At 46.2% G+C, this 26,358-nt stretch overlaps 1 protein-coding gene and 1 long non-coding RNA gene across 2 annotated transcripts in view; one reads left to right on the top strand and one right to left on the bottom strand.

Annotated features, from left to right (window-relative positions):
* Positions 1–1,243: 1,243 nt before the first annotated feature.
* Positions 1,244–1,951, bottom strand: LOC138664004 (uncharacterized). Its single transcript, XR_011318276.1, has 3 exons — positions 1,805–1,951; positions 1,547–1,624; positions 1,244–1,331 (listed from the first exon to the last, which is right to left on the bottom strand). It is a non-coding gene; the product is annotated as an uncharacterized lncRNA (long non-coding RNA).
* A 13,019-nt stretch (positions 1,952–14,970) lies between these two features.
* The window catches only part of LOC138663999 (zinc finger protein 501-like), a 35,991-nt gene continuing 24,603 nt past the window's right edge, over positions 14,971–26,358 (top strand). Inside the window, exons 1-4 of the mRNA XM_069750396.1 lie at positions 14,971–15,046; positions 17,409–17,558; positions 17,671–17,847; positions 17,931–18,054. Of these exons, the coding sequence (XP_069606497.1) occupies positions 15,020–15,046; positions 17,409–17,558; positions 17,671–17,847; positions 17,931–18,054 (478 nt within the window). The 5' untranslated portion in view covers positions 14,971–15,019. The remainder of the gene's footprint in view (positions 15,047–17,408; positions 17,559–17,670; positions 17,848–17,930; positions 18,055–26,358) is intronic.

The following is a 26,358-nucleotide window of genomic DNA, read 5'->3' as shown; positions in this document are numbered from 1 at the left end:
ATCTTTCCTCCATCTCGCGTATCCCCCCTACCTGATCTATCTATTATGGTAAGCGGCATCACGCTCTCTCCCACACCTGAAATCCACTGCCTCGCGGATGGGAAAATATTCTGAAAAGTTCCCAGGCTCGAGTTCATATGAGGACATCCAGCAGAGGGCGCATCACCGCGACTTGAGGTAACTACAGGTCATTCCCCTACATTCCATTAATTCCCCGGGTTTTTACAGCCACGAGCACAGCTGCATTAGCAGAGCTACTGGGTGTAAAATGATTTAACCCCTTCAGATGGATTTAAAGCGTGGGACAAAACTGAACGACGGAAGGTATGGAATATTGTTGTTTGTTTTGTTTAACTTTGTTTCAGGTGACAAGTGTCTTCAGGTGGATTAAGAGTATAATAAAATACTAAAACAACCTGTGTCTTTATTTCATTAAAATTCTTTGCATTAATGTGTGTGTTTTATTAACCATTTCATACAATTGGATTAATAATGGATAGGTGTCATAATTGAAGCCTCTCCATTATTAATCTGGCTTAATGTCACCTTACAATAGCAAGGTGACATTAACCCTTCATTACCCCATATCCCACCGCTACACGGGAGTGGGAAGAGAGAGGCTACATGCCAGAATAGGCGCATCTTCCAGATGTACCTTTTCTGGGGTGGCTGGGGGCAGATGTTTTAAGCTTGGAGGGGGGGGGGGGGTGGCAATAACCATGGTCCCTCTCCAGGCTATTAATATCTGCCCTCAGTCACTGGCTTTCCCACTCTGGCGGAGAAAATTGCGTGGGAGCCCACGACAATGTTTTCCGCGATTTTACCCTTTAATTTAATAGATAGAGCCCCCAAATTTTACACCAAGACACTTCTTACATTACTAAAGAGGAATGTGTAATAAAAGAAGAGATATGAGATGGTTTACTGTATGTAACCATGTCTCATATCATGTCGGGTTGGGGAAGGAGATAGGAAAATCCGGCAATTGAATTACCGGCTTTTCTGCTATCTAGCGCTGCATGGAATATTAATATATATATATATGTGTGTGTGTGTGTGTGTCTCACTGACATATATATATATATATATATATATATATATATATATATATATATATCCCTATACTATGTATAGACATTTATTTTAGCTATTCTATTCTAACCTGTCAGTGAGATTTAACTGTACACCGCACTGATAAAGTCAGAAGAAAATCACTGCACTCATTTGGTTTTCAAAAGCATAAACAAGTAAGTTTATTTGATTTGAATCGGTGAAAAGATATTTAGGCGAATTGACGTTTCGGCCAACCCGTGGCCTTGTTCACAATATCGCTGTAATAAGTAAAGAACAAAACAGTATTACAAACAAGTAAATATATACATATATACAATTATACATAGGGGCAAAAATCCATATCATGTAGCTGCCTTTGATCAGACATATTCTGTAAAGATAAGTACTAAAAGATCGTGCTGTACGATGCCGGGAAGTTCCAAGGAGAAAATATATTGAAGTATCGCTAAACATTATTGGAGGAAGAACATACCCTGTTGGAACTCTGCTGCATATAGAGAAGGACCCTTTACTTTTTGATGAGTCAGAAAGAGTGATATGGCAATATAACCTGAAAAGAACAACATAGCGTGAGGTAACAGCTAAAATCCTATGTCCACCAGGTAGAGGACCTGAACAAACCTCATAGGGTTATATAGTAGTACAAATAATGACTAGATAGTATAGTGTTCTCTTCCTAGTGCCTGGATACAACAATCCCAAGTGAATGGCATAAAATGGAGATACTGACCCAGTTAGTATGCAAGATAGCGTATGCCCCTGCACAAAAGCCGTATCTGCGGCTGGAACGAAACTTGTGGCTGAAATATATGCACATATATATGAGAATGAGGCACAACTGTATATATTGACTTGACTGTGAAACATACAAAGTCATGGTAATACCTATCCTGTAGGTGAAATGAGCAACAAATTCGTCCTGTATATTTTGACGCGTCCCCCAGGGAACATAAAGGTATAGTGCTGTGGGCAGAGCAGAAGGGAGGATACATGTGGGGTCATGTCTTATATAGGGGATAGTAACCAAGCACATGCGTGTCATAAATAGGTACCTGTGTTAAGTATGCATATAGAGGACCACATATGTTCTGGCAAATATCCGTAGAGGTAACCTCCCTGTGTGCTAGGGTATGTTGCCAGTGGATAGAGGAAAACCTTCCCTATTGGAAAAGATAGTAGTTCAGTCTAAAATAACTTAACCTAGTGGTGCAAAACTTATCTGCTGATAGCGCTGGAGTCTCACGTTTCTGTTGTTCGTGCAGGCAAGGGGCAAGCGTTGGTGGCGTAGTGGAGGAGGCCGACACAGTCCTGTGTCTTGGCAGTGGAGCGGCTCAGTTTAATGCATGGTGCCCGGCGTTTTATCAGATACCCCAGCCGGTCATGTGACCGGAAGTTCCAGGGGACGCCGGCGCCTGCGCAGGAGACACTCACACTGCTGTGTGAGTCGGCAGATCGGCGCTTGCGCACACGGCCCCATATCCGGAGCTTGTGTACAGCGCTTGCGTAAGGGACAAAAACGGCGCCTGCGTACATCTAACCCGGCAGAGCGTTGTGTTGACTACAGAGAGGCGGCGGTGCTGCGGTACACCGCACTGAATTGCCGGCTTTTCTATAGAACACCGCTGCGTATTTCTCGCAAGTCACACTGTTGGTCCGTGTGTAATCCGTATTTTTCTCGCCCCCATAGACTTTCATTGTCGATTTTTTTTTGCGCAATACGCTGACAAACGCAGCATGCTGCGATTTTCTACGGCCGTAAAAGACCGTATAATACGGATCTATAAAATACGGCAGATAGGAGCTTGGCCATAGAGAATCATTGTACCGTGTGCAATCCGTATTTTCTACACCTCTCATACATTCGTAAAACTCGCTAGTGTGACGCCGGCCTAACTCTCGACTCTGCCCTGTCCATCAAACCGCATGTTCAAACTCTTGCCACCTCCTGTCGCCTCCAACTCAAACATATTGCCAGAATCCGTCCCTTCCTCTGCCCTCAATCTACTAAAACGCTTGTGCATGCCCTCATCATCTCTCGCCTCGACTACTGCAACACCCTCCTCTGTGGCCTCCCTGCTAACTCTCTTGCACCACTCCAGTCTGTCCTCAACTCTGCTGCCCGGCTAATCCACCTCTCTCCTCCCCTCTGCAAATCCCTCCACTGGCTCCCAATTCCCCAACGAATCCAATTCAAACTACTAACACTCACCTACAAAGCCATCCACAACCTGTCCCCTCCCTATATCTCTGAACTATTCTCCCAATATCTTCCCTCACGTAATCTTCGATCCTCCCAAGAACCTCCTACTCTCCTCCACACTTATTCATTCCTCACACAACCGCCTCCAAGATTTCTCCCCAATATCCCCCATCCTCTGGAATTCAACACCTCAGCACGTCTGATTAGCCACCAGTGCCACCACCCTCGGATCCTTCAGACAGAACCTGAAAACCCATCTCTTCAGGAAAGCCTACAGCCTGCAATAACCATTCTGCCGCCTCCCCACCACCAGAGCTGCTGCACCCCCGACCTTCTGTCTCTTCCCCATTATCCCATAGAACATAAATCCGCAAGGACAGGGTCCTCTCCCCTCTGTACCCGTCTGTCATTGTAAATTTGTTCACTGTAAATGATATCTATAACCCTGTATGTAACCCCTTTCTCATGTACAGCACCATGGAATTAATTATGCTATATAAATAATAATAATTCATGCCAGGCTGCCCAGAGGCAAAGACAAACTGTCCTCTGTGGGAGGTGTATGGTCTATGTCCTCCCTGCCATGCTCCAGTGATGCCCGTGAGCTACTTTGAGTGCCACCCTGTTGTGTTCACGACATGGTGAAGTGTTGTTCCACAGAGCTACTCGCCCGTGCGTGCTGCAGCTGAAACTCCAGTATTGCTTCTGCTCGCACAGCCTCTACAGCGTATTCACCTTTTGAGTTCCACCTTGTTGATGTCACATATGAGGCGCTGATCGAGAAGGTAGAAGTGAAGCTGCAGCGCAGACCGTCGAGCAGCTGCAGGGTGTGAACGCCATAATCGTGCACAGACGACCTCTCACATATGGTAATTTTTAAGAAAGATTTGCACCACCAAACTTGACTTGTGTGCCAGGCAAGGGATGTGGTCAAACCAGCTAGGCCTAGAGCTGTTACCAGATTCCGCCCGTTATTGCACACCACCAGGTCTGGATTTAGGTCCAGCGGCACCAACCACTCATCAGTCTCGTTTATGCCTTGTCCACAGCTCTTGCGCAGTATGGAACTTGTCCCCCAAAATGATGAGTTTGAGAACAGCCTACTGTCTTTCCCCCCTGGCTGTGTTGAAGTTGCAGGTGCTAGTCTTACTGCTAGGTGATGGAGTAAGTGAAGTAGGCCACATGGGCAGAGCAATGTCCAACAATAGATGTAGGACATGCGCTTGGACGCCTTCCTCCTCTGTCCCAGCTGCCACATTTACCCAGTGTGCAGATAGGGAGATGTAACGTCCCTGCCAATACTTACTGGTCCACGTATCGGTAGTTATCTGGACCGTGCCACTGATGGCGTTGCACAGTGCACACCTGATTTTGGTTGCAACATGTGTGTGCTGGGCAGGGATGGCCAACTTGAAACATTAGTGGTGGATGAGAGCCACGTACTTCGCAACAGCCACCACCATCTTTTTTTTAAATGGTTTTTCTCCATCAGCTGGAATGGCAGTGTTTCAAAGGCCAGGAATTGGTAAATGCTGTTATTCAGGACCAGGGCCTGTGGGCGGGTAGTGGGGTATTTCCTCTTTATGGGGTTTGGGTGATGGAGAGATGAACACTTCCATGGGACAGGGTGGAGATGCTTGGTGACACTGCTGGTGGTGGTGCGGTCACATCCTGTCTTTGCGGGTAGGCTGTTGCTCGTGAGCTGGATGAAGAGGTCAAGACCGCAGCAGAAGAGGGAGCAGGAGGAAAGCTCACATCTGTCATGTTTTTTAAGGTGTCTACTCTACTGCAGCTCGTACTTAGAACTCAGATGCAGGTGGTGCTCAGGTTAAGAAAATGTTAAAAAAAAAAAAAAAATCAGAAGAGACTGCTTCATGACTTTGGGCTGATACTGCTTGGCCGATTTGCAAGGGGGTGAGGTGGTAGAAAGATGCCCACGGTCCTCAGGTGAAAACTGCGCTTTCAGCAGTGGACCCATTGGAAGGAACTAGAGGCGCTCTCAGCCATCCAAACACCGTCTGCACATGTTCTTGCCTCACAATCCATCCAGCGGTGCTCATGCCTAGGATATGGTGCACAACATCCCGTGGACTGCATGCACCAGAGGAACGTGTTTCATGTAGGCACGTAACGGGCCAGATCAACTATGTCACCTCCACCACAACCTTCATTTGATGCTCTCCTCATGTCACTCCCCCAACAATAATTCCCAGTAGAGAAGAGGCTGAATTAGGGCACTCTGAACCATGCTTCATTACTGGCAGCATGCATCAGGTTATTACAGCATGCTGCACAAGGGTGGTAAATAAACAGTATATGGTAATTGTCTAAATTTTTCTATTAAAAAAAATAAATAAATTTTAAAATTTGAGAATCATTAGTGGTTGATACCCTTTTACAGGAGAAGTGTAACAATGATTGCAGCCAGCGTCTTGGGAGTCTCCTCCGGTCTTTATCTGGCTCAGTATAGGAGGAGGCTTACAGCAGTGGATACAGAAAGCGCTCCCACTCTCATCCAGAACGGATCCACGATTTGTTCCCACTTCTCATTGGTGTATTAGCCCAGTTTTTATTAATCTTACAGGACCATTTCCAGTTTTCCATGTTACAGAATTGTATCTTTATAAATGTCGCACTGATGAGCCGTACGGCATCCTATGTTTTCTGCTCACACCCATCTGATCTCAGTCACATTGCAGCTGAATACAGATCTGCCCGGCCTGATAGAAGAACATTGCTCTGAGGGCAGCCGACATTTACAGGATTGCCCTCATCAGATTTTTATGCTAACAAAAGCGAGATAAAATGTGAAGAGTCACATATTATACAGAACTGGCCATAAATAAGACAAGTGATGCAGAACTATCAATATGGGAGGGGGAAACAGTTGTGGCCAGAAATATTGCAGCAGTTCATAGATGAGGAGAGTGAGGTTTTATTGTCCTGTGATTTAGGTCTGATCCAGGGTTGTGAAGTCTCCAGGAGGTCTAAGGGAAACATTCCTTAATTGATAGAGCAAGACAAATACATTCGACATATTCATTCCAGCTGTGTCACAGGTCGTCAGAATTTTGTAAACCATTAGTACAAAAAAATTAAAATGTGAATATTGCCTAACATTCCAGAGATACATTGTTCCTCTGGAAAATGTCACAGCCAGTCCCATCAGTACCAGCAGCAGTGAAACCCTCATAGAAAACCAGCTTATGTATTTTAAAGAAAAAACAATTATGGACTTAAAAAAAAAAAAAAAAAAAAAAAAACATACAGCTAGTCCGGCTGTATGGGCTACATGGAAGTGCGGGTCTGGTCTACTGGTGAGGACGTCCCTACAGATCGTTTCCCCAATAACCTGCAATGTGTAACTCAGCCTGATACAGATCCAACTGCGTTACCCTCCACTAATACCACCCAGCGCTTAAGAATTATAGAAATGAAAAGCCGGATTACGTACCGGTAATGCTCTTTTAATGAGTCCACGACAGCACCCCACATGAGAGAGAGGGATCCGCCCATAGGAACAGGAAACCTACAGAATAAAAGGAGGCGGTCCCCTCTCCTCCTCAGTTTAGTTACAGAGTATAAAAAGGGAACCGCAAAAGTGTTAGTATTCATTCTTATTCAGTCACATAAATTTCTTAACTCTATACAACCATTATTTGTGACCTTAAAGGAAAGAGCTGTGCATAATTTAGGGAGGGTAATACATGGGTGCTGTCGTGGACTCATTAAAAGAGCATTACCGGTACGTAATCCGGCTTTTTACCCTTCGCCACGACAGCACCCCACATGAGAGATTTTCAGAGAGTCATTATTTGGGTGGGATTACTGTATTAAGAACAGCTCTACCAAAGGTCAGATCAGAAGACGTGGACAGATCAAGTCTATAATGGTTGTAGAAGGTAGAAGGTGTAGACCAAGTTGCAGCCTTACATATTAAATGGATCGGTACATCTGCTTGTTCCGCCCAGGAGGAAGCCATGGCTCGTGTTGAGTGCGCTTTTATACCCACTGGAGGAATCTCGCCTTTTGACGTATAGGCCAAGCAGATAGCATCTCTGATCCACCGAGATATGGTAGCTCTCGTGACCCCATGTCCTTTCTTGTGGCCCTGAAAGGAGATAAACAGAGCCCTACTCTCCCTCCATGTCTGACACCTTTCTATATAAGTCAGGATGGCTCTTCTGACATCTAAGGTGTGGAACTTATGTTGTTCTGGAGTTACAGGTGAATCAAAAAAGGAAGGGAGAAATATTTCTTGTGACCTGTGGTAGGTGGACGCTACCTTAGGGAGGTATGAGGGGTCTGGTTTCAGGACTATCCGATCATGAAATATCAGTAAGAAAGGTGGGTCTACTGATAGGGCCTGGATGTCACTAACCCGTCTAGCTGAGGTTAGGGCTACTAGTAAGGCTACTTTATATGTTAGGATTTTTAAAGGTATTGAATCTAATGGTTCAAATGGAGAGCTTATTAAGGCCTCTAATACTAGATTTAAATCCCACGGAGGTAGACGGGGAATATGGACCGGTTTACTACGTTCACAAGATTTTATGAATCTGGAGATCCACCTATTAGCTGCTATATTGCATCCATATAGGGCTCCTAATGCCGAGACCTGAACTCTTAAGGTATTTACAGATAGTCCTAACTCTCGGCCTTTTTGCAAGAACTCTAGGATAGGTGTGAGTGGAACTTGCTTAGTGAACGGTACCGTGTAGAAGTCTAAAAATTTATTCCATACCCTACTATATATTAGGGTGGTAGATCTTTTCCTGCTCAATAAGAGGGTGTTTACTAGTTCTGTTGAGAACCCTCTGGAACTTAATAGTTGCCTCTCAAATTCCACGCCGTCAAGTGAAGACCTTTCACTTGCGGGTGGAAAAAGGGGCCTTGGTACAGCAGCTCCTTGTCTGATGGGAGAATCCAAGGATCGCATAGGCACATGGTCTGGAGACAAGAGAACCATGGCCTTTTCGGCCAGAATGGTGCAATGAGGATTACTCTTGCCTGTTCCCTCCTGATCTTTCTGATCACTAGAGGAATCAGAGACATTGGAGGAAAGGCATATGCCAGTCTGAACCGCCAAGGATGGTGGAGAGAGTCCAACATATCTGGGTGATCCCTGGTGTTCAGGGAAGCGAACCTTTGTACTTGCCGGTTGTCTCTTGTGGCAAATAGGTCGATTTGTGGTATCCCCCATGCTTCTGTTATCCTTCTGAATATGGATTTGTTTAAGGTCCATTCTCCTTGACGCAACTCGTTTCTGCTGAGGTAGTCTGCCCTGATGTTCTCTACACCTTTGATGTGCAGGGCTGTTAAGGATGTTAGATGAGCCTCTGCCAGCTGAAAGATGTTTGCAGCTATGGTCATCAGACTTCCTGACTTTGTACCACCCTGACGGTTCAAGTATGCCACTGCGGTGGAATTGTCTGAGTAAATTCTTACATTTGTTCCATGAATCTGCGGAAGAAAATGATATAAGGCACATTCTATTGCTTTTAACTCCTTCCAGTTGGAGGAACATATTAATTCTGTCTGATCCCAAGTATTTTGGGCCAGATTGTCTTCCATATGTGCTCCCCACCCAATAGGGCTGGCGTCGGTGGTAATTATTTTAGACGGGTCTATTATCCATGGCACACCCCGTGATAGGTGGTCCATGTCTAGCCACCAGGATAGTGATTCTAAGACATTACTGGAAAGAGTTATTCTACTTTCTAGATAACCGTCTTTCCCCTGAGCCGACAATACTTCATACTGCAATTGACGGGTATGGAATTGTGCCCAAGGTACAGCAGGGATACATGATGATAATGACCCCAGTAAGGACATGGCCTTTCTTAGTGTCATGTAGGGTTTGCGTATTGCGTCTGATACCTTTGATTGTATAGTCAACCTCTTTGACTGAGGAAGAAAGCATTTCTGACTTACGGAGTCTAGCTGGATTCCTAGAAATGTCTGAACGGTTTCTGGATTCAGCCGAGATTTTTCGAAGTTGACGATCCAACCTAACTCCTGTAGGGACGAGATCGTATTAGATAAACGAGTTTTACATTGAAGTGCAGAGCTTCTTACCACTAGAAAGTCATCTAGGTAGGGTATTATCAAGGTATCTCGTTGGCGTAGATGAGCCATCACTTCTAGTATCACCTTAGTGAAGACGCGGGGAGCCATAGAAAGCCCAAATGGCATTGCAACATACTGAAAGTGACGAACCTTTCCCTCCAGGGTGACTGCTACCCTTAGGTACTGCTGATGTTCGGCATGTATGGGAAGATGGTAATAGGCGTCCTTTAAGTCTATTCCGGCCATGACACACCTAGGGAATAAGAGTTTTATGGTAGAACTAATGGATTCCATTTTGAAGGTATGATTACGCAGGAAAGAATTTAATTTTTTAAGATTTATGATGGTTCTAAATGAACCATCTGGTTTATTAATCAGGAATAAAGGGGAGTAGAACCCTTTCCCTTTTTGATCCTGGGGAACTTCTATCAGGACTTTTTTAGATAGAAGAGATAGGATCTCTATTTCTAGAGCCCTCTGTTGGTCCTGACCTTTTGGAGATGTTATTATGAAGGAATCCCAAGGGATTCGATCAAATTCTAATTTAAGGCCGTATTGCACAATGTCCAGAATCCACTGGCTGGATGTTATCTGTTCCCATTGGGGAAGAAAAAATTTTAATCTGCCGCCTACTTCCTGGTTAGCGGTATTTACGTCTCGGATTATGGGACCCGCTAAAAAAGGCACCTTTTTGCTTTGGGTCCTTCGACTCCCATCGCTCTCTTTGTTCAAGCGGCTTGTTCCTAGTAAAGGGGCGTCTCCTGAAGGCTCTCCTGTAGGATGGGAGATATTGGTTAGGGAAGCCTTTCTTCCTTTCACCTGCTTTATTCAGGAGTTCATCCAGCGTCTTCCCAAAAAGAAACTCACCCTGACAGGGAATCGCACAAAGTTTCGCTTTAGCTTGTGCGTCCCCCTTCCAATTCTTTAGCCAGAGTGCACGCCGGGCTGTGTTGACTAGGCCGGCTGACCTGGCTGCAAGACGTAGCGAGTCCACTGAGGCATCAGCTAGGAATGCTACTGCTTCTTTAATTTGAGGCAATTTCAGCAGGATAGATTCCCTCGAAGTTTTGCCTCTAATCTGTTCCTCCAATTGCTCCGTCCATACTAGTAGAGATCTTGCAGTACAGGTACTAGATATGGCGGGCCTGAATGCCCCCGTATTGACTTCCCATGACCTCTTTAGTAAAGCTTCTGCTTTACGGTCCAGCGGGTCTGTCAGGACCCCTGAATCCTCCACTGGTAGGACCGACTGTTTGGTTGTGGAGGCTACCGCAGCATCAACTTTCGGCACCTTTGACCAGGTGTTTAGGTCTTCATCGCTGAAGGGATAGCGCCTTTTAGAGGATGATGGTAAAAACCCTCTATTCTGCTTGTCCCACTCCTTTTTAACAATATCTTTGATGGTTTGTATGACGGGGAAGGACCTACGTTTCCTCTGTCCTAACCCCGCAAACATTATGTCCTGTGCTGATTTCTTTTCTTTCCCATCTGGGCACCCCATCGTGCTCCTGACAGATTTTATTAAATTGTCCACATTACTGTTGGGAAGACAAAGTCCCCTTCAGTCTCGGATGAGCTCGGCTGAGATCCCTCTTCGTCTGAAGAAATACATACACCCTCTGACTCCGAACTAACCGGAGACCGGGACCTGCTAGGCTGACGGGTACTGGCGCTACTTGTCTGCGCCAAACCCTGCATCTCTTCTCGGATAATAGCTCTGACATCTGAGGGAGTCATGATATTTTCCTGCCGTAGAGTTTGCATGATACACTCCGCACACAGTTTTTTGGCATAATCATCCGGGAGGGGCTGCGTACATAGAGCACACTCTTTATGCTTAGATTTGTGTGTCCTTTTCTTAGTCTAGAGGAAGGATACAGGAGGAACATATATCAGCATATAGGAAGAGACTCTTTCAAAAACTCACCCAGTGAAGCTGACAGGTACCGGTTCTGGAGGCGGAATTCGTTTGGTGGTAGAACTCTTCTCTGGAGGTCGGCCACCACTCTTTGTGCTGCTCCTCGTGCTTCTCTCCCTGCTGGGAGAGCGCTGTTGCACTGCGGGCAGGTGCGCTTCGTCGGCCGGTGAAGCCATTTCACACACACCGGCCCGACGCTAGCGCTGCATTTTTAAAACTGCCGCCCATTCTCCTGCCTCCCCGGACCAACCCGGAAGTGCTCCCGCGACTTCCGGGTTAGACGCGCCGCTCTCACTCACCATGCGGCAGCCAGAGGCTATTAAGCCGGCCGCTGCAGCGCGCGCGTCCTCACAGTGCCGGCCGGACCTACGGTGACCGGACCCGGACCGTGAATGTTTGGCCAGACGAGGGGGGAGGCTGCAAGCAGGGGCTCCCCCGCCGCTGCTTCTGGTACCGCAGCCCCTGCCGTTCCCACAGAAACCGGCGCAGGCGGGTGCATGGCCCAGGGATCCTCTTCATCTGTAGGTAAGCCGGGTCCCTGTAGGAACAGGAAACCTAAACTGAGGAGGAGAGGGGACCGCCTCCTTTTATTCTGTAGGTTTCCTGTTCCTATGGGCGGATCCCTCTCTCTCATGTGGGGTGCTGTCGTGGCGAAGGGTAAAAACTCAACTCATAGCTGTCAAACAAGTTTATTACAAGTGAAATAGTTAGAAATAAAGAAGAGATATATAAATATATGCATACATACAAATGAATAATAAAGAGATTAAGAAATCAAAACAATAAATTAAACATTAAAGACAGATTAATGACAAAAAAGAAAACCCATTTTGTACCAAAAGCCCCTGTGCTATAGCTGCAAAAATAGGGACCTGACGGGGCCGGGGAGGCGGAGGGACCCGACGGGGCCGGGGAGGCGGAGGGACCCGACGGGGCCGGGGAGGCGGAGGGACCCGACGGGGCCGGGGAGGCGGAGGGACCCGACGGGGCCGGGGAGGCGGAGGGACCCGACGGGGCCGGGGAGGCGGAGGGACCCGACGGGGCCGGGGAGGCGGAGGGACCCGACGGGGCCGGGGAGGCGGAGGGACCCGACGGGGCCGGGGAGGCGGAGGGACCCGACGGGGCCGGGGAGGCGGAGGGACCCGACGGGGCCGGGGAGGCGGAGGGACCCGACGGGGCCGGGGAGGCGGAGGGACCCGACGGGGCCGGGGAGGCGGAGGGACCCGACGGGGCCGGGGAGGCGGAGGGACCCGACGGGGCCGGGGAGGCGGAGGGACCCGACATTATCAGACACCCACAGTGTCATCACTTTGGGTCCTCACATGGATTGTGAGGCACAAGCATTGCACTTGGTGAAGAGAAGTCCAGTGATGAAATGACATCTGTAGGGAGGTCACTGCTCTGAGCGACACAGGATGGGGAAAAGCCACAATACCTAGAATAAAACAGAAAAAATCATGTAGAAAACTCAAGTAGTGGCTGACACCAGTGGCCACCAGGCTAATACTGAACAGAATAGCGTGCGAGGAGAGAATAAAGCCCGGGATCTGGAGACATTATCACGCAGTTTTGCTCCCAGAGGTCATAGGTCAGTCATCAACCTGACGTCATGTGCGCCCAATAATATTAATAAGAAAGTTTTATGTAAAAAACAAAACACACAACAGGACCGACTCACCATCAGGCAGAGATTCTCATGTTAAGTAATATCAATCCCTCAGATCTCCATCATCATTCATTCCCTCCCCTGTTCGTCCCCTCACACTATTCTTCCCTACACACACCCCACCGCAAGTGACATCACACACTGACCTGCACAGTACGTGACAACAGCCCCCCACACCATGCAGACCCATGCAAATAACATCAGCCCCACTCTGCAGGTAGACCCCCCTGCAAACAGATCCCCCACGCATGCAACATGACCCCCTTCCCAACAGAGACTCCAGCACACAGCCTCTCTTCCCCAGAGACCCCCAGGACGCAGCCCCCCTTCCCAACAGACACACAGCCCCGCTCGCAAGGAACATGACCCCCTTCCAACAGAGACCCCCAGCATGCAGTCACCCTTCCCCAGGCAGGCCCCTCCAGCACGCAGTCCCAGGCAAGCCCCTCCAGCGTGCAGTCCCATGCAAGCATCACCGCCGTCCCTAGGCAGGCCCCTCCAGCGTGCAGTCCCACACAAGCATCACCCCTTTCCCCAGGCAGACCCCCAGCACGCAGTCTCACGCAAGCATCACCCCCTTCCCCAGGCAGACCCCCAGCACGCAGTCTCACGCAAGCATCACCCCAGCACGCAGTCTCACGCAAGCATCACCCCCTTCCCCAGGCAGACCCCCAGCATGCAGTCCCACGCAAGCATCACCCCTTTCCTCAGGCAGACCCCCAGCACGCAGTCTCACGCAAGCATCACCCCCTTCCCCAGGCAGACCCCCAGCATGCAGTCCCACGCAAGCAATGTCACCACCTTCCCTAGGTAGCGCCCCCAGCACGCAGTCCCACGCAAGCTATGTACCCCCTTCTCCAGGCAGACCATCAGCACGCAGTGCCATGCAAGCATCACCAGCTTCCCCAGGCAGACCACCAGCACACAGTCCCATGCAAGCACCATCTCCCCTGGCAGACCCCCCCTTCCAGCATGCACATGCAGCCCCATGCAAACATCACCCCCTCCTCCCCAGACAGACCCCCTCCAGCATGCACATGCAGCCCCCTCCAGCATGTGCATGCAGCCCCATGCAAGCCCCCTCCAGCATGCACATGCAGCCCCATGCAAGCATCACCACCCCTTCTCCCCAGGCAGACCCCCCTCCAGCGTGCACATGCAGCCCCATGCAAGTATCACCCCCTTCTCTCCAGGCAGACCCCCCCTCCACTATACACATGCAGCCCCATGCAAGCATCACCACCCCTTCTCCCCAGGCAGACCCCCCTCCAGCGTGCACATGCAGCCCCATGCAAGTATCACCCCCTTCTCTCCAGGCAGACCCCCCCCTCCACTATACACATGCAGCACCATGCAAGCAACATTACCCCCTTCTCCCCAGGCAGACCCGCGTCCAGCATGCACATGCAGTCCCACGCACATGCAGCCCCATGCAACATCACCCCTTTCTCCCCAGGCAGACCCCCCGTCCAGCATGCACATGCAGCCCCATGCAAACATCACCCCCTCCTCCTTAGACAGACCCCCTCCAGCATGCAAATTCAGCCCCATGCAAAGCCCCCTCCAGCATGCACATGCAGCCCCATGCAAGCATCGCCACCCCTTCTCCCCAGGCAGATCCCCCCCTCCAGCGTGCACATGCAGCCCCACGCAAGCATCACCCCCTTCTCTTCAGGCAGACCCCCGTTCAGCACGCACATGCAGCCCCATGCAAGCATCACCCCTTTCTCCCCAGGCAGACCCCCGTCCAGCATGCACATGCAGCCCCATGCAAGCAACATCACCTTTTTCTCCCCAGGCAGACTCCCACTTACCTGATCTGTGACTATGGAGAACGACCCAAAACACTCCAAATCTTGTACAAAATCCGGCCATAACATCAACAGCTCCCGCCTGTCTGCTCTGCTCTATGGAGGAAGAGGCAAATCCTGCACAAAACACTCAAAATCCAAATCCTGCACGAAATCCCGCCATGACATCCACAGCTTCCTCCTGTCTGCTCTATGGAGGAAGAAGCTCCGCCCCTTCCGGTCACATGGGCACGACGTCAGCAGAGGTCCCTTAGCCGACTTGGATTTAGCCTCTACCATATATGTGGTGTGCGGCTCTGCAGGTGGAGGTAGGTGCTGGAGATTCCCCATTACTGGGCGCTGGGGGCAGGGGGCAGTAACCCCTCCATTCCCGGAGATAGTGCCCCCAGCTCTGCCATGTGTATATGTACAGTAATAGAACGCTGTGGTGTCGGTCCTGTAATGAGGACACTTATCCTGGAGGAGGAGCAGAGAACGGTTTACATTTAGTGATGAGCAAATGTACTCGGACAAGGTGTTATCTGAGTGTCTTCAGCGTTCTTGAAAAATATGTTCAAGTCCCCGCGCCTCCATGATTTGTATCTGTTAGACAATCCCTGCATGTGTTGTATCTGTCTCACAGCCGCGAGGACTCGAACATATCGAGCGCGCAGAAGACACTCCGATAGCACCCGAGCATGCTCACATAGTGCTATATTCGAGCGCGCTCTTCGCTATTTATGACTCCTTCTGTATTCTAGATCACTAGTTGCACGACGCTCTATGTTGTGTGTAGAAGTGTCCGCACAGGCGCTGCTTGCATAGGACGATCGCATGATGAGTGCGTAGCAGAATTGAGGTGCAAATACTCTGCAGAGTCGGCTGTCAAAGTGCTGGGGCATGCTTAGGTTATGTGTCCACGTTCAGGATTGCATCAGGATTTTACATCAGTATTTGTAAGCCAAAACCAGGAGTGGAACAATTAGAGGAAAAGTATAATAGAAACATATGCACCACTTCTGCATTTATCACCCACTCCTGGTTTTGGCTTACAAATACTGATGTAAAATACTGACCAAATCCTGATGCAATCCTGAACGTGGACACATACCCTAACAGTCACTGCACACTGGACTGAGCAGTGAATGAAGCCGCCCACTATGACTGAAAAGCGGACAAATAAAGTTAATTTTCTCCCAGAAGCTGGGCTGTCTGTTATGGTGCTAGGCAGCATTAGAACACAATTAACATGCAGATATAGGGTTAATCTGCAGGTTAATAGCATTTAGGGACATGACAGGATCCCGGCTGCTTGATAATCTTTGTACAATGAAGTGCAGCATAGAATACCTCCCTAACAAAATGTCACACTGCAGAACAAAATACCCCAGCGGCACAACCAGGGCTGTGGAGTCGGAGTTAGTTTTGGTTGGAGTCAGTAGAAATGTACCGACTCCGACTCCAGCTTTAAAAAAAAATGTATTATTTCATAATTGAACTTTCATATGAATTTTATAAATGTTACTCAAATATATATGTTCTATCAAACTATGAACAACAGTGATAAGCAGTTCTGCTGGAGATAGAGACATTTCTTACTTCTTGTGTGTCACTGTTCTCCACTGCCCTTATCTAATCCTATACTTGGTTAACCTCATGCTGCCCCAACCCCCCTACTTACAATGTATGAAACTGAAAGTGAAAATGTGTTGCAAATTCTTAGTAGTAAAGCTCCTCCTCTAGACTAGATGTTTGGTGTGCGTCTTCCAAGCATCTCACAGCTGCTACTCAGAAGAGGAAGACTGTAAGAAGTATTATCCTTTCAACAAACTTTGCATCAGTTAACTGTGAGTACATGAGGAATAACAGTATTACTGACCACTATATCAGTTGTACGACCTGGCAATAATTTTGTACAAATGTTTTTAGGAAAAACAATTGTCATTTGGATTATGAATGCAGAATTAAAAACCTGAGAATGTCAAAGAAGCGTCACATTAAATCAGCTGTATTTGAACATTTCACCATCACTCAAGATAGAAAACATTATGTCTGACAGTGTATAGATTTCTTCTTATTAACTGCATAACAGTGTTTATTGCATATTTACTTACAAGAGTTAGAAAGGTTTATAAAAGTTATTTGCTATATTCTAATTGTATTCTAATAAATATAGTTTTTGCTCTAAGTAGTCTGATAACTTATATGATGGTGAGAAACTGAATAAGCACGATGTTAATATTTGACAACAATAAATTTATTGTTACGAATTGGCCATTTATGAAGGAGCTTGAGTCAGAGCCGGAGTCGGAACCTGATAAAATCCAGGAGTCGGAGTCGCAACTGTGGCTTACCGACTCCACAGCCCTGGGCACAACCAAATACTTCAGTACAGCACAAAGTAACTCAGAATTACATTAATTTTCCAAATTCCAACTGTATAAAAACACGTTCCCCATCTATACCACATCATGCTGTGACCTCTGCACTCAGTGGTTGTAGAGTTTAAGTGAAGATGAAACCTGTTTTGACGTCAGACATGGAGTTGGGGCCCTGTTGATATAGTCAACTCAAGTTTCAGTTCATCAATATGACATCTTCAACTTTCACCTCCATTACTGTATTCTCAACAGTAATTGTATTATTACATGAGATTATGATTTTACATCAGTTCATCTTCTTCCCATTCAGGTCCCTACAATATCGGATCCTGTCAGTGGAGATCTTCTATATAAGATAATTTTCCTGATTGACCCCTCACGGATGGATAGTGACAGGAACAAGATGGCGGAGAAGATTTTCCACCTCACCCTAGAGATCCTCTTCCGGCTTACTGGAGAGGTGATAGATTCTGATGACGTCACATTACATCATTCTTATCTATGAGAACAGATAGGTGAGGACTCTGGAAATGTCTGTAGTGTGATTTATTAATGTGTCTCTCCATAACCAGGATTACACAGTAGTGAAGACCTCTAGTGAGCGCTGTCAGGCTCCTGTGTCTGAGGGATGGGGAAGACCCCTGAGCCCATTCACAGGGACTCCACATCGCCCCCTGATATATGAGGACATTGATGACGAAAAGATCCTAGAACTCGCCTACAAGATTATTACGCTGCTAACTGAAGAGGTGACACTGCTGGGAATGCTGGGACATAATGCACTAACACTATGAAGGGGATGGGGGGATGACAGTATCATTGTTTGTGTCAGGTTCCTATAAGGTGTCAGGATGTCGCCATCTATTTCTCCATGGAGGAGTGGGAGTATTTAGAAGGACACAAAGATCTGTACAAGGACGCCATGATGGAGGTTCCCCAACCCCTCACATCACCAGGTAATAGACATTACTATTTGTTGTACTAAAGGTTGGCCTAAAAATATTAATCTTTAAAAAAAAAAAAAAACAATATTGTTACTTACGGTAATTACCTGACCACACTCTTGCAGTGTCTGCCTTTGCTATATATGAGGTCTTCCTGTTCATCCAATTTACTACTTCTGTGCTATTTGACCCTTGGTTTAGTACATGGATTTGGCCATGAACTTTAACCCCTCTCCTCCCTTCTGATTTTCACTCTGCTTTTGTCCTCTTGGTTTTGATCCCAGTTATCCTCGTGTCTTAATTCATGCCTGCTGAATTTGTCCATGTTCCCATCCCTTTGACCTTGATCGAGGTTTATGACTATTCCACTGCCAACTCTACTCCAGCAGGTACATGGAACCCAAGAGCGGGAGATAAGGGCATGCACTAGTGTTTTTGTGGTTTCATGGTTAAGGAATGCACGGCTCCGGGAAATGTTTTTGAGTTGGAATCGGCAAGAGGAGATAAGCATCACCCCGAGGCACCGAGCGTGCGGGACCGGGGAAAGTGAACAGCCATTGACATTGATGGATAGGTCGGGTGGAGGGGTAGAGTGAGGTGGGGGAAAGATGATGAATTCTGTTTTGTCCATGTTCAGTTTTAGAAAGCGAGCAGAAAAGAAGGATGAAATAGCAGACAGACATTGTGGGATTATGGTCAGTAAAGAAGTGAGGTCGGGTCCAGATAGGTAGATCTGCGTGTCATCAGCGTAAAGATGATATTGTAAACCATGGGATTCTATGAGCTGTCCCAGGCCGAAGGTGTAGATGGAGAAGAGCAGGGGTCTTAGAACTGAGCTTTGAGGAACACCGACAGACGGGGCGAGATGAGGAGGTGGTGTGGGAGAGGGAGACACTGAATGTCCGGTCTGTTAGATATGATGAGATCCAGGATAGAGCCAAGTCTGTGATGCCAATAGATGAGAGAATCTGTAACAGGAGGGAGTGATCCACACTGTCGAAGGCAGAAGACAGGTCCAGGAGGAGGAGGACAGAGTAGTGTCGCTTGCTCTTGGCAGTTAGTAGGTCATAGGTCACTTTAGTTAGGGCAGTTTCAGTTGAGTGATGTGGTCGGAAGCCAGATTGTAACCGGTCAAAGAGGGAGCAGGAGGAGAGGTGGGAGGACAGTTCAAGATGGACATGCTGTTCCAGTAGTTTCGAGGCATAAGGGAGAAGGGATATCAGGCGATAGCTGGACACAGAGGATGGGTCAAGGGAGGGTTTTTTGAGGATAGGTGTGATTGATGCATGTTTGAAAGATGAGGGAAAGACACCGTTTGTAAGTGAGAGGTTGAAGAGTTGTGTTAGGGTTGGGATGAAGACTTTTGCGAGGTTAGGGATGAGGTGGGACGGGAGCGGGTCAAGCGTGCAAGTGGTGAGATGTGATGGAAGTGGTGAGATGTGAAGGATGGAGAGCTGATCGTTTGTCATGGTGGAGAAGCTGACTTTGGAACAGGGCTGAGAAGTCAAGAGGAGGGGCATTGGGGGCTGCGGGCCAAAGCTTTGTCTGATATCGATCTTCTGCTTAAAGAAAGAGGCAAATTCTTCAGCAGAAATGAAAGGGGAGGGAGGAGATGCTGGGGGACGGAGTAGAGAATTGAAAGTGTTGAAGAGCTGTTTAGGGTTGTGAGTCAGGGAGGATATGAGAGATGAGAAGTAAGTTTGTTTTGTGGCATTGAGCGTGGACTTGAAGCTGGCGAGGGGCTGCTTGTATGCAGTGAAGTGCTCAGCAGAACGAGATCTCTTCCATCTTCGCGACCCTGGAAGCCCGTCTCAGTTCTTTGGTCAGGCTGGCTAGCCAGGGCTGCCTGCGAGTTTTGCTATGCATGAGCAGGGCGGCCGAATCGAGTGTTTCTGTTATTGTGGTGTTATATATAAGCAAAGCACGTTGGAAACGAGTGATAAGACTAAACTTTAGTTACACAAAACAACTTGACATACAGTACTAGTCAAAAGTTTGGACTACTAGATAAAACTACTTTAAAGAATGCTAAGGGTGTGTAAAGCTGTCATGGGACTAAAAGGGGTACTTAGAGGAAAACAAATTCTGGTTTGTTTTATACCTGTTTCTTCTTGTTTTATTTCCATATGTGAACCTTCATAGTTTTCCTGCCTTTAGTTTGAATTTACAATGTACACATTCCAATAAAAACAGAGAAAACCATTACAGGAACAGGTGTCAAAAGTTTTGACCAGTATTGTAACTGAGTTTTGAAGTGATATATATGAGTCACTACTCATGGGCAAGCTGTGAAACAGAGTAGTCAGGTCCGAGGTCAGATACCATGAGGGCACGTCAATACAATTGAGTAAAATAAAGGGAAAAGCAGAGTCCAAGTCCGGGATCAAGTACCCGCAGGCTAGAAAACATTGTGCAGCAGGGCTGTCAATCAAAATGCTGGCAGCCCAGCACACCCCATGATCATATTGGATGACTGGACAAAACTGACAGTCCAGCACACTCCAGATCCCATAGGTGGATGAGCGTTCCTAGGCCACAGTCAATGATGAAACTTTGACAGTACCCCGTCTTGTAAGGGGATGGCACCGGATCCCCAGGCTTCCCAGGAAACCTAGAATGAAAACCCCTGACCAGTCGATCAGCCCTCATGGATCAGGCTGGAACCCAGGATCTCTCCTCTGGTCCATATCCCTTCCAATGGAAGAGGTACTGGTGGAATTTCGGACCCTCCAAGAATCAATTACTATCTGTATCTCATGCTCTAGACTGTCATCTATAGCAACAGGAGGAGGCAACACCACAGAGGGGACAAACGCCTTCAACAGGGATCTATGGAAGACGTTAGGGATGCAGAGAGATGGAGGAAGCTTCAACCTCAAGACCATCCAATTGACCACTTCCAAAACCTAATAGGAACCAATGAACTTTGGACCCAACATCGCCGAAGGTACCTTACTGTAACTTTAATGATTCTGGATGATAGCTAAACACTATTGCCCACTTTAAAAAACAGTAACCGCCGAATGTCTTCTATTAGCCTTCTATTTGTTACAAACTTTAGCAACCCTCATATTCTTTTAGAGAAAAAAAAAGAAGTAAATCTCCAGCATGAAACTTTTGTCCAAGTTTCACGCTGGAGATTTACTTTTTTTTTTCTTTCTCTGTTGTGGACAACGCCTCTGATCCAGGCAACTCCTTGTGTGAATTACATTCTGAGTCAATCAAGACTTTTGTTCCTGAGAAAACTTGCACACAAGGACTTCTGCTTCAAACTGGTGAGCTGAATTTTTTCCCCTTCCCTTTTTTCCTTTGCTTACTAATATTCTTTTAAATCTTCTCCCAAACATCCCCAAGCTTTTGAATGGTAACCTCCACCCCAGGATACTCAGAACTTATTCTTGACAACTCACCAAAATGAGGATGAAAACCATTATTACAGAAAATGGTGACATTCCAATGGATTGATTGACTTGATTGTTAAAGGGACACTGTCACCTGAATTTGGAGGGAACAATCTTCAGCCATGGAGGCGGGGTTTTGGGGTGTTTGATTCACCCTTTCCTTACCCGCTGGCTGCATGCTGGCTGCAATATTGGATTGAAGTTCATTCTCTGTCCTCCGTAGTACATGCTTGCACAAGGTGCAATCTTGCCTTGCGCAGGCGTGTACTATGGAGGACAGAGAATGAACTTCAATCCAATATTGCAGCCAGCATGCAGCCAGCGGGTAAGGAAAGGGTGAATCAAACACCCAAAAACCCCGCCTCCATGGCTGAAGATTGTTCCCTCCAAATTCAGGTGACAGTGTCCCTTTAAAGGCAAACTCTGCAAGAAGTAGGAATGAGGACCAGTCCTCCTGCTGAGCCATAACAAAACAGCTCCAAATTTTGCTCCAAAGATTGATTTGTCCTCTCTGTCTGACCATTGGTTTCAGAGTCGTAGGCAGAGGAAAAAGACAAGTCAATCCCCAGTTTCTTACAAAAAGCTCCCCAGAACATTGAGGCAAATTGCACTCAATTACATGAGGGAATGCGGGGGAACTTTCCATATGTTAGTATGCCTTGGTTCAAGAGCTGACGAATTTGGGCTGAATCCACAGAATTTTGGGTGGTTGTCCTATATATGAATTTGGAAACAACAATATGTTCTTGACCAATTTCTGAGAATTGTAAGAAAAACTATCAGGTCATAAAAATATCTGCACGTAGACAGATGATAACTGGAACATCGGTCATTCTTGCATAACACTATTTTCAAATTTTATTCAGCTTAATGAACAGAACAGAAATTAACCATTTCTTTAACACGTATCGGACACAATGTTAAGAGGACTTCAATGCAACCTCACTACATGACAAATAAACATTAGGTAACTCTGACAAAATTAGCTTGTTTACTGAATCAGTCAACCACCAACCAAATAACAGTTTTCCCATCAGAAAGAAGTAAATCTGTGATGAAATCCATGTACAGATGAGTCCAAGGTCTTTCCGGAATTGGCAATGGAATCAATTCCCTGACCGGCAACTTATGACAAACTTCAGCGCATGCGAAGACTTGACAGGCAGATGCAAATGCTTTAACATCATTAGTCATAGACTGGCATGAAAAGTCTGTAAATACCATTTTGTGTAGATGTGACCCCAGTATGACCACTCAAGAATGAATCTTGAAACTCTTGCAGGCACAATCTTAAGTGCACAGGTACAAATATATTGGACCCTGGAGTAGCAGATAGTTAACGACTTAGTTTTACGGATTCCCGCTTACAACTCTGAGAAGAAAAGCTCTTAACCCCTTTACCTCCCAAGTTGGTTTGTACGTTAATGACCAGGCGAATTTTTACAATTCTGACCAGGTTATAACTCTGAAATGCTTCAACGGATCCCACTGATTCTGAGATTTGTTTTTTCGTGATATATTGTACGTGATAGGGGTAACATTTCTTCAGTATAACTTGCGTTTAATTGTGAAAAAAAACCGGAAATTTGGCAAAAATTTGCAATTTTCAAACTTTGAATTCTTATGCCATTAAATCAGAGAGACGTGCCACAAAATGGTTAATACACAACATGTCTACATGTCTTCTTTACATCAGCACAATTTTGGAAACAAAATTTTTCTGTGTTAAGGAAGTTATAAGGGTTAAAAGTTAACAAGCGATTTCTCCTTTTTCTAACTAAATTTGCAAAACAAATTTTTTTTTTGTACGGGACCACATCACATTTGAACTGACTTCTAGGGGTCTATGTGATAGAAAATACCCAAACGTGACACCATTCTAAAAACTGCACCCTTCAATGTGCTCAAAACCACATTCAAGAAGTTTATTAACTCTTCAGGTGCTTCACAGGAATTTTTGGAATGTGGAAAAAAAAATTTACATTTAACTTTTTTTTAACAAAATTACTTTAGGTCCACATTTTTGTACATTAACAAGGGTAACAGGAAAAAATGCATCCCAAAATTGTGCAATTTTTCCTGATCATGCCAATACCCCATAGGTGGGGGGAAAACCACTGTTTGGACGAACGTCAGAGCTCGGAAGTGCAGACGCGTCATTTGACTTTTTGAATGCACAATTTGCTGAAAAAATTAGCGGACGCCATGTCACGTTTAGAGAGCCCCTGATGTGCCTAAACAGTGAAAATCCCCGACAAGAGACACCATTTTGGAAACTGATCTAGATGAGTGGTGAGCACCTTGAACCCTCAGGTGCTTCACAGAAGTTTATAACGTTGAGCCATGAAAATAAAAAAATTGTAGTGCAACTTCTCCTGAGTATGCAAATACCCCATATGTGGGAGAATACTACTTTTGAGGTACAACTCAGAAGGGAAGAAGCGCCATAGTGGAATTTAGATTTTACTGGAATGGTTTGAGTGTACCATGTCACATTAGCAGAGCCCCTGAGTTGCCAAAACAACAGAAACCCCCATATGTTAACTAATTTTACAAAGTACACTTCCCAATGAATTGATCTAGGCTTGCAGTGATGATATTGACACCACATGTCCCTCACAGAATTTTATACCATTGAACGGTGAAGAAAGAATAAATTATATTTGTACCACAAAAATGTTGTTTTTAATTTTTCTAAGGGCTAATAGGATTTTTTTTTACAACAAGCAGAGGTCCATTATTTCCTGAGTGCACCAATACCCTACATGTAATCGGGAAATATTTTTTAGGCACAGTGCAAAGCTCAGAAGCGAAGGAGCGCCATACTATAGTGCAGATTTTACTGCTATGGCTTGCGGGTGCCATGACACACTGGGAGATCCCCTGAGTGGCCAGAACAGTAGAACCCCCCATAAGTGACCCCATTTTGCAAACTACACCTCTCTTCGAATTCATCTAAGGGTGCAGTGATATTATTGACACCACGGGTGTTTCACAGAACTTTATACCTTTGGGCTGTGAAGAAAAAATAACTGCATTTTTACCACTAAACTTTTGTTTTAGCTCCAGATTTTACATTTTCACACAAGAAGTGGGTAAAAATGGCACCATAATTTATCACACAATTTCTACTCAATGTGGCAATACCCCATATGTGGCTGTACATTACTGCTTAGCCATACGGAGAGACTCGGGAGGTACGGAGCGCTATCTGCCTCCTGGAGCGCAGATTTTCCTACAATAGTTTGCGGGCTCCATATACAGAGCCCCTAATTGCTATAAGAGCACAATCTCCCCTCAAGTGATCCCATTTTTGAAATTATACTCCTTTGGGAATTTATCTACAGGTGTAAAGATTATTTTGACTCCATGGGTGTTTTCCAGAAACTAGCAGCAGTGGATGTTGCCAAGTGAAAATTGCAACCACAAAACATGGGGATGCTGTATGTGGTTTAGGTACGCTGTGGGGCTCAGAAGGGAGGGGGGCATTTTGATTTGGGAGCGCAGAATTTGCTGAATTTTTTTTGAAGGTCAAGGAATCATTTAGCTTTGTACTACAAGTAACGTGGAAGCCCCCTATATTTCCATTGACAGATGATGGACCTGAGTGGGTTTTTTTGTGGATTGAGTTGAAGCTTTTGTTAGGAATATTTTACATAACATGTAAGATTACATTTATCCGGTGCTCTATGCTTAGCGCTTTATTTGGGGTTTCCACCTAAATCTTCTAGTGACATGACTCAGATGAAACCCTCAAGGGATCCATTCACTATAATGAGGCAGCAGTTACCCTGGACTCAGCCTGTCTTCTATTCAGCGTTGTCCTTCTTTCCAGAAGTGCACAAAACTGTGCCCGATGGCACTTTTATGCTATCCTAAAAAAATGGACACCACCAGATCATAGGTCCTATGGCATCCACAGTGCCTCCATCTGCCTCATTATAGGGAATCTTCTGCCGGAAGTTCCGTCTGAATCACATATTTCAGAGATTTAGAAGGAAGCCCCAGTGTATGCGCTCAACGTAGAGCGCAGGATTAATGTGTGCCGAGCCTTACTGCGATCTTTGAGAGACAGAATGAACAAATGAACAGCAGGTGAAGAATTGCTTTTATTTATTGTTTACGCCTTTTCTCGTGCGGTATAAGTGACTAGGTGACTTTATTTTTTGGGTCGGTGTGATTACAGTTATACCAGATTTATAGTGTTTTTTATGTTTGACTGCTGTCACACACTAAAATTCGCTTTTTATTATAAAAACTAGTTTCCGTATCACCATATTTTGAGAGTTATAACTTTTACATATTTTGGCCGACAGTCCTGTGATGGCTTGTTTTTCGTGAGACGATTTGATGTTTTTATTGGTGCCATGTTCAGATACATGATATTTTTTGATTGGTTTCTGTTCCGATTTTTGTATATCAGAATGAACAAAAACCAGCAATGCAAGAATTGTGAGGGGAGGGTTTTGTCATTCCGCGTGTGGTAAAATTGATAAGGCAGTTTTATTCTTTTGGTCAGTACAGTTAAAGCGATACCACAGTTATATCTTTTTATGTTTTGGCACTTTTACACAATAAAAACTAATTTATAGAGCAAATAATTATTTTTGCAGCATCCCTATGCTATGCCAGCGCTGCACTGACCGACAAAGTTGCTGATCATGCCCTGAGCATGATCTAGCAACTTGGCTAGGTCTGGTGAACGGGATGTCATCATGACGACATCGGGTCACCATGGCAATGATCGGGACCCCGCGTGACATCGCGGGGTCTCCGATCAAAGGTCAGAGGCACTGTCATCCCTCTGCCTGCTCCCGAAATGCTGCGATCGAGTCTGATCGCAGCATTAGGGGGTTAAAGTGCCAATAGCGATGCGGGACCACTCCTGGCACTGAGTGCCAGGTGTCAGCTGTCA

This window comes from Ranitomeya imitator, chromosome 2 (genome assembly GCF_032444005.1).
Source record: "Ranitomeya imitator isolate aRanImi1 chromosome 2, aRanImi1.pri, whole genome shotgun sequence".
Taxonomy (NCBI): Eukaryota; Metazoa; Chordata; class Amphibia; order Anura; family Dendrobatidae; genus Ranitomeya; species Ranitomeya imitator.
Note: the sequence above shows the minus strand (reverse complement) of the source record. Positions and strands in the feature narration are given on the sequence as shown.